We start from the raw sequence: 9,519 nt of genomic DNA on the forward strand, positions 1-9,519 counted from the left end.
CACACACACACACACACACACACACACACACACACACACACACACACGAGCATGCATGCCCAAGAGGCCAAACGACTCTTTTTTGTTTGCTTGCTTGTTTGTTTTGAGACAAGATTTATCTGTGTAGCCTTGGCTGTCCTGGACTTGCTTTGTAGACCAGGCTGGTCTAGAACTCAGTGATCTGCCTGCCTCTGCCTCCCCAAGTGCTGGGATTGACTGGAGTTTCTTAAAGATGAACAAAGGCCATTCTAATAACTGTGATAAGTTTATTTTACTTTGGTAAAGGGTGTGTGGTGTGGTTTTCTTTTGCTCTTCCTTTCACTTCTTCATGACCCTACATCTCTTTTCTAACTCTTGTAGGGTATTTAATCACAGACAAACAAGCACTACAGCCCTAGTAGGACTTAAAGAAAACTGGACTGGCCCTCAGTCTGGTAGAGACCGTGTTGAGCTTCTGCCACCTAAGAAGTCCAAGATCCCCTTCTCTTTCCCACACCTATATCCACCCCCTTTCCACAACTACTTAGTTTTTACTGTCAAGTTGACACAAACTAAAGTTACCCAGCAAGAAGGAACCTCAAGTGCAGAATTTTCTGTATCAGACTGGACCATGGGCATATCTGTGGGGCACTTTCTTGACTGCTTGATGGGAGGTGGGATGGGCAGCCTACTGTGGGCAGCACTATTCCTAGACAGGTGGGTCTGGGCTGTACAGAAAGCTAGCAGAATATAAGCTTGAGAGCAAGCCAGTCAGCAGTGGTCCTCCATGGTCTCTGCCTCAGTTCCCACCTCCAGGTTTCTGGTCTGACCTCTTTTCTATGCACTGTGACCTGAAAGTGTAAGATGAAATAAATCCTTTATTCCTCAAGTTGCTTTTGCTCAGTGTAAATCATTCTGGGGAAAATATGAGAGAACCTTGCTTGGTGGCTGGGTGTGGTAGCATACATCTATAAAACCACAATTTGGTGGATGAAAGCAGAAGGATCAGAAGTTCAAGGATCTTGGGACTCTGTCTCAGAGAGAGAGAGACACAGAGACAGAGACAGAGAGATTGATTTACTATATAGCTATAGTAAGACTAAAAGACATTGATGGAAAAATACACATACAATTGATAAGACAACAGAAAAAGGCCTAGTTTTGGACCCCCACAATTTAGGTTTCTGAAGGTAGTGCTGGGGGGGGGGGTCAAGCCTAGAGCCTTGTTATGTAGACCACTAAGTGACAACTGCAGTTTAGGTGACATTTAACACTCAGCAGGGCAGAGGTTACCTTTTTCAGAACTGGTGCTAAAACAATTTGCCATCCATAAGTAAAAACCAGAACTTCAACAAAAGTCTCACAGGTCATGTAAAAGAGATCTAAAAATGGCTCATAGACAAATATAAAGTGTAAAACTATAAAATATTAGAGAAAAAAAATAGAAGAAAATCTTCAGAATTGAGGACTAAACAAAAACATCTTTAATTTGACACCAAAAAACACAATTCAAGTGAGGAAGCTTTTGGGTGAGCTCCTCCACAGAAGGAGGGGGTGAAGCAGAAAGAGGGATGGGGAGGCCGACCAAGAGTGAGGCCAAGGCAGAGGAGCCCATGGAATTCCACAACAGGAACAAGCTGGCTCCAGAAAACCCCAGCTAAAAGTCATCACCAGTTAAGAACCCAGTACAAGTCCTCTAAGTGATACAGTAGAGCCCTAGCTAGATTCATATCTAAAACATGACTTGCATAATGGAGGACATGCTGGGATCACACTGCTGAGCAAGTAGGATCAGATACAAGTCCAAGTGAGAGCAGCCCTACGGGAAAGTGGCCGTGCTTACAGTCCAGCTGGGGATGCAGTAAGAGCCATTTCCTCCCACAGCAATGTGAAAATCAAAGCTACCACAGCCAACCTACTGCCAAAACCGCCTGGCATTCCAATGAATGCATGATAAGACTAAAGCTGATACCAAGGATGGGTATCCTGCAGGGTAAAAACAACTAAATCCTCACATCCCATGGGAACAATGCCCGAAGTGAACTAAAAACGAAGAATTAACCTGGTTTGGTGAGTGCAGTCAAAGAATTAACTACCATGAGGATCCCTGGAACCTGAGATGGCACAGGAGTATGGTGAGGTCCTGATTGATGTTGTCTTGCTGCCTAGCTGACTTAACTTTGAAAGAATAAAAAAAGAAATTAAAAACAAAAACAAACTGTCGTAGCTTTTTTAAGAGAATTTTTAAAAAATTATTTATTCATTATGCCTGCAGTGTTCTTCCTGCATGGAGGCCTACAGGCCAGAAGAATGCACCAGATCTCATTATAGATGGTTGTGAGCCACCATATGGTTATTGGGAATTGAACTTAGGACCTTTGGAAGAGCACCCTGTGCTCTTATCCTCTAAGCCATCTCTTCAGCCCCCCAAATTGTCATATTTAATGCATTACGGGACCAATACTTGATCTCAGACAACTAAACTAACTGGACCCAATATTTGTGAGTTTTAGGACTATGCCTTTTGGTTTCTCCACTAGCACAAAGCAAGCCCTCATGTTTCCAAATGACTGGGAGAAAGGGAAAGAATGAAATTGCTTTTCTAACATAAGCAGAAGAATGGGAAGGGCATTCTAGAAAGAAGAAAAAACAGCAGCAGAGATAGGAAATTAAGTGTGGCACAAGTGAGCAAGCATGAAGCAGGATGGAGGCAAGGGGTGTTAAGATGGGGAAGAAAAGAGGAAGGAAGAAGATAACAGAGAAAGAAGAGGTAAGGGCAGTGAGAAATATCCAGGGACCTCCTATGTGTAGAAGACAGGGCAAGCAGAGTACCTTAGACCGACTGCAGACAGATCCATGTGGTCTTGAGCCTTGGGGGTTAGCTGGTTGGTACTGCAGTATTAGGCCATTCCCAAATACTTTTAGTTTTAGGCTCTCACCACACCCAATTTTTATTTCTGCTTTTTCCCAAGGCTTTAATATCTACAGCCCAAAGAATCACCTCTAGGTAAACATATGGACTTGCTTCTGCCGCTTTGCAAACATTCGTTTCACCTGCTTATTGAATATTTTCTTCATGTTAAGCAGTATGTCAAATTATTAAGTTTCTGGTCTTAAATAACTTGCATTGTGATGCCAGAACTGCCTAAAATGTAACAGGTGAAGCAATATAATTGGTATAAACAAAAACTGTGAAAATACCAAAAATAACAATGTACATATTTGAAGGTTTCTATTATATGCTATGTTGAACAGAAGTGAAAACAAGTAACAACTATCAAGCTCTCAACAAGTCATCACTTTGCTCTGATTATCAGGCCATGGTCAATCTTTTAAATTCAGTTACTGTTTTCACATAACACACCATTTCCTCATAAACATACCAGTATGTACTTCTGATACAGACTCTTTAATACATCACACAAATGAGAAAGTTTTTAATGACGTTTTATTTGTAATTATGTGTCTCTGTGTACCTATGTGCATGCACGTGCAGGTGCTCTGGGAGGCCAGAGGCCATGGATTCTCTGAAGCCAGAGCCATACTGGTAGTTGTGATGCGTGCTGGGAATCAAACCCAGGTCTTTTAGAAGAGCGCATGTTCTTAAGTGCTGAGCCTTGTCTCCTAGTTAAGTTTCTTTGGCTTGCTTATTTGTTTTATTTGAGACAGGTTTTGTTTTGAGACAGGTTTGGTTATTTGTTTTCTTTTGTTTTGGTTGAGACAGGGTTTCTCTGTGTAGCCTTGGCTGTCCTGGACTCGCTTTGTAGATCAGGCTGGCCTCAGACTCACAGTGATCCATCTGCCTCTGCCTCCCTGAGTGCTGGGAATACAGGTGTGCTCCACCACACCCAGCTAGTTTCTTTGTTTTTTTAAATTAAGTTATAATGTACAAAATCAAAAGATACATATCTTAATGTGTTTGAGTTCTGACAGTTACATATATATTCTGTGAGCACTACACGAAACATCAGGCTCCAATAGTACCATTTTCTGGCCCATTTCCCAACCCAAATAATTATTTTCTGCCTTTAATGCCACAATGAATTCTGCCTATTCATGAATTTTTATAAATGGAATCACAATGTCTTGTGAAGTATTGTCATTATAGCCAAAACACAGGAAATCACTCCAGCTGGAAAAAACTGTAAAAACTGTAAAGTTGTGTCAGGACATGTTCACTGGCTACAAAAGGGCTCAGGGGGTTGGCGACCAGACCAGAACAAGGGACTGGTAACTGATGAAAGGCAGAAAGAGAAAACAGCTCCCAGAACCTTAGACTTTCCAGAGTAAATGCTTTTCCCAAATCCCAAACTATTTTCTGAATGAAACTGGTCAGCTCCCCCAATAATCTCCTTTTCCCTCAGTGTCCACTTGAGGGTGATCGAGGCAGGAACAGAGACCTGGACACTGGTTGTTGGTCTTACTTTGTGTATCTTGCTGCCAGCTCAAGGAAGGGTGTCAGCCTCTGTCCAGTGACTCTTCTAAGGCAGCACAGAATACCTGTGTTTTCCCCAGCAGGGCAAATGCACACATGAACTTTTATCACAAGACCTGCAAAAGCTCAAGCCAGCATGAAGGAGGGGAGACAGACATGAAGCCCACCCCTAGCTGAGAAGCTGCTGGAATTTGATTACTCCTGAAAGAGGGAAAGTCAGTTCTCATCAATGGTGTGGCACCTGGTATAGCAGACACACTTCAGGGCAGGCTCCACACCTAGGTGTACCTAGCCAAAACAAAACTGAACTCCGTGGGTTTTAACACAGAGAACACAAAAAGTTGGATGAGTAGAGAGGTGGGGGAGGATCTGGGAAGAGTTGGGGTAAGGAAATGACTATGATCAAAACATATATTAAATTTTCAAGAAATGAATAGAAACACTATTTTAAAAATATGTAAAGATTACAAAAGAAGAAGAAAAAGCAGCAATAACAAGCACAAAGCCTCACCATGATCTGGATTTCCCTCTTGCACACCTGGAGGTCATGCTCATTGTTGACAAACATACGTTTCAAGGCACATTTCACCCCATTGCTTGTTCTCACCAGAAAGACGAGAGCGAATCCACCTGCGAAGAAGCACACACGGAGAAGCTCTTTTAAGTAATGTGCAAAGTCAGTCAGAACCCCAGGCTGCTGCCATCACCTCTCGTGGCACTGACATTGCTATTAGGCAGTCTTCAAGGTGTCCCTGCCTAGAGCATTTTTACACTCCTGGAACTTTCAGCCTGAGTCAGAGAACCTCTAACCCAGAATCAAGAAAGAGCAACTACCTTCTGAAGAAGCTACAAGGGTTTGTTGTTATTGTAGGTGTTTGTTTTGTTTTAAATTATGCCTAGTTCTTTCTTCTCAGAAAGGCTAGAAAATTCTTCTAGCACTTGCTAACATATACATCAATAAGCTCTCAACTTATTTCAGAAATCTCCTTTTCCTTTCTCCTTCCCCTTCTCATTCCACCTCCCATTCAGGTATAATGGGAGACCATCAGGACTCCCACATCCTGTCATTGCACATGCTGGTGAGTATGAGACCCACTGTGAGTGAGCTGCTCATAGTGGGACATCCGGACTCACTGAGCAACACCCTTCTTTCCTTTATCCAAAGACAGTTTGCAATTCACTAATACAAGTTTATATAACTTTAGCTGGAATTCTCAAATGTCCTAAATTAATTCAGTCTCGGAGTTCTACATAGTCTTAGTCTTAGAACTCCTAACCTCACCCCTGAAGCACTAGTCTGAGGTGTGCTGCCTTTGTTAAGAGGGTCAGATAGTGACGGGTCAAAGTCTTGGAGGAAGCAGCAGTTCAATGGAACACACAGCCCAACTGCCTGCCTAGCATACCTTCATCACTTAGCTCAAAGACCCTGCACATTGATCCTGTGTAGCAAAAACATCACTAATTTATTCTGTGCATACAGTTGGCACAAATTGGATAGAAGTGAACACAGAGAGAAGTCATCAGTATGACAACTTGGGCTGAGGATATTATATAGTATTGAACTAGCAGCATTTGAAAAGTTGGTAGAAACCAACTTTACCAGCCAATACAGAGATCGTAGGCCTCTGGGAATCAGGATTCAGAATCCACTGGAACCATCTGAACTACCCTGAGGCTGAGTGACACTTCAGTGCCTGTCTGCTAGTGTCCCTAGCACTTACTGGCTTTATAGTAACTATTTGAGCTACCCTGATCTCTTCCTTGCAGCCACTAGAGCCTTACTCATAAAGTATTGTATCTTATTTTCATAAACACATATATCATTCTGTAAAAATATGTTAATGGACTCAAATGAATCCAAATCCACATTGTAATCAAGATGTATGAGAGATTACGTGTCTCTATTGTCTGCCACTACAACTACGTTCTTTTTATTTTAACATTTATTTATTATTATATAGTATTCTGTTTGCATGTACACCTGCATGGCAGAAGAGGGCACCAGATTCCATTATAGATGGCTGTGAGCCACCATGTGGTTGCTGGGAATTGAACTCAGGACCTCTGGAAGAGCAAGCAGTGCTCTTAAGATGCTCTGAGCCATCTCTCCAGCCCCTACAACTACATTCTTAATGTTCAGATAAACATAGAGATTTCCCACTGAAGCTGTAATAGCAACCACTATGTCTATTAATTTTCATTCAAAATAACAGCTTTTATTTTCTTAGAATGTATTAAACTGTTCCATTATCAATTTTAAATGTAGAATTTTTGAGTACTTACTTTTTATTTTTGGTTTTTTGAGAGAGGGCTCCTGTATGTAGCACTGGCTGTTCTGGAACTCTGCAGACAAGGCTAGCCTCAACCCACAGAGCTCTGTAAGTGCTAAGAGCCATGTAAGTGCTAAGTGCTGGGACTGAGGCATACACAACCACACCCAATTGAGTATTTATTTAAAAAAAAAAAAGAATCAAAAATGAAGTCTTTTCTCTCTTCCTCTCTATCCCTATTTCTTCCTAAATTACTCCTGTCTTCTGAGGTAGGGTCTCATGTGGCCTTGGCTGGCCTTGTGCTGGCTCTCCTGCCTCTGCCCTGGCAGCTACCAGGATTATCAAGTTTGAACCACCATACTCAGCGTACAATTCCTCAATTCCATCATGCATATCTTTAGAATATACAATTTTAAAGAGATACAACATAAATTAAATGCAAGAAATATGCATCAGGTTTTGTCTAGTAGCACATACATATCCTGTAGCACCACTTATCTCTTATTCCCCCTCCAAAATTGTTAGAACTATGGTGTATCTCACAGTTTATTAGAATTGGAGAAAGTAGTTGCACAAATTTCAAAGCCTCCATTTATATTCATAATTGTTTTATATACAGTTCAAGAAGATATTTATTTTGCTGGATATTTTGAATACTTTATAATTTCTTTCAGCTATAGACTTGGCAGAGTATCACCCATAAAGAAGCATGAAGCCCCTGAAAAAAAACCTGTTTTGTGGGTAAAGAAACAGAGAGATGCTTTAGGAGTCTCACAGCTAGTTGAGGGCAGAACCTGGAGTGGTGTCATTCTCCTGATTGTCCAAAAACTGGTTTCTTCCACTTCATCTATCATGACAAAAAGCCATACGATACCTCTTCATTTAACAAGGCAAAATCTGACATCTCTGCTGAATTAAATGAGCAAATAAGTATGTCTTCACTGGAAATACGCAACCCTTCATTTCACTGACAACTAACGACCAGAAATGACAACCCAGGCTTCACAAAGTTGAAAAAAAAAAAAAAAAAACCTTACAAATATACACATTACTTCATAAGCTGTTCGTTATAGCTCTTGCTTTTCTTGCCTGAAGAGTTGGTGAATGTTCACCTCCCCATGAATCTGTATTTTAAAGGCATTTTAATGTGTGGGACCTAGCATCACTGAAGACCAAGCCACTCCTTTGTAAAGCAGGTCATGCTGCTGCAATGAGAGATAACAGCCACCAGATGGGAGCAGTGCTGAAGAAAGATGACCTTTCCATCCAGGGCTGAAAACTCAGCAAGGCAGTCCAGAGTTGAATTGCCTAAAATCATAACAGATCTTTAAAACAAAGCAAGGGATCACTACACCCAACACAATCAGAACCACAGTATCATGCATCTATGTCTATAAAAGGCCCCATCTCTAAGAGGAAAAGATTTAACCATTAGATCAAAATTGGAACCTAGTAAGATTTGTCATCCTGAAGATGTCAGCCACTACAGTGGACCTACTGAGGTGGTAACTACTAGGTGAGAAGGAAGGAGGCAGCGGCAGCACTTCTCCAACAGAGATCAGAGGTAGAAATCTGCCTCCAAAGGGAACTGAGGATACTTTGCACAGAGGTAAGAAAACCTATGTGGCCTGTGCTGGTCTAACTGGCACTTAGATTTCACAAGGGAAAGGGGACTCCATCTATGAAGTAAAGCACATGAGTCAGTAGGATAATTTTCATACAGCCACACTTAGCCTCTTAAGTATGTGGGGATTGTTTTAATTTTAAAATATATATATTCTTCTGTTTTCCCTTAAATATATAGCACTCTCTAATTTGTTTTATAGTATAAATGTATATTGTATATTAACTATACAGAAGAATGAGTTTCACTATGACACATTCATATATCCTATAATGTGCTTATTTCATATCTTCCAACATTGTACTTTTCCTGTCTTTAATTTGTTGTTGTTTTGTTGACGCAGGCCACTCACTCACTCTAGTCTAGGCTGACCTAGAATTGCTAGGCAGGCTTTAAACTCATAGTACTTCTCCCGCCTCAGCCTCTGAGTTCTGGGATTATATATGTCAAGCTATCACACCCAGCTTTGGTTTTTATGTATGTTGTTTGTTTTTGCTTTTTGAGACAGGATTTTTCTGTATAGCCCTAGCTATCCTGGAACTCACTATGTAGGCCAAGCTGGCCTTAGAGACCTGCCTGTCTCTATCTCCCAAGTACTGGGATTAAAGGCATGTGCTACCACTGCCCAGCTCCAGCTTTGGGGTTTTTTGTTTGTTTTTTGAGGCAGGGTTTCTCTGTGTAGCCTTGGCTATCCTGACCTCATTTAGTAGACCAGGTTGGCCTCAAACTCACAGAGATACACCTGCTTCTGTGTCTCTGCCTCTCTCTGCTTCTCTGCCTCTGCCTCCCTGTGTGCTGGATTACAGGTGTGTACCACCATTCCCAGCTTTGTTTATTCATTTGTTTTGTTTTCTACCTTCGCTTTTCAATTTTTGATGGGAACAGAAATTACTATTTGCAATTCACTGTGAGTTTAGTACTGTGTCTGTGTGGTTGGTTCCCCTCCCCCCAATCATCACACCTTAGAACAATGCTTACCATGCAATGAGACTTCAACAATAAATTAGCTTTCCTCCTAACTGTGCTACAGAAAACAGACAAAGCAACAAACTGTAGTAGAGACTATGTGAAACTAGGACGAATGGCTGTGAAAGCACAGCTACCATACGTGCACAGAGCTGTTATTGTACGGGAATATGGACTTGGCTCTATCAGCAATATCCGTGTGTGTGTGTGTGTGTGTGTGTGTGTGTGTGTGTGTGTGTGTGTGT

General features: G+C 41.5%; 1 protein-coding gene across 11 annotated transcripts in view; it reads right to left on the bottom strand.

Moving 5' to 3' along the window:
- Aak1 (AP2 associated kinase 1) overlaps positions 1 to 9,519 on the bottom strand; it is a 151,697-nt gene that overhangs the window by 67,886 nt on the left and 74,292 nt on the right. For all 11 annotated transcript variants that reach the window (XR_008721354.1, XM_055617668.1, XM_055617674.1 and 8 more), the window contains one exon: positions 4,926 to 5,044. Coding sequence is in view for 10 of the 11 variants with exons in the window: in XM_055617668.1 (XP_055473643.1) it covers positions 4,926 to 5,044 (119 nt within the window). In the remaining variant the exon portion in view is untranslated. The remainder of the gene's footprint in view (positions 1 to 4,925; positions 5,045 to 9,519) is intronic.

The sequence above is a fragment of the Psammomys obesus genome, unplaced genomic scaffold (assembly GCF_907164565.1).
Source record: "Psammomys obesus unplaced genomic scaffold, mPsaObe1.curated_primary_1811, whole genome shotgun sequence".
In the NCBI taxonomy this organism is placed as follows: Eukaryota; Metazoa; Chordata; class Mammalia; order Rodentia; family Muridae; genus Psammomys; species Psammomys obesus.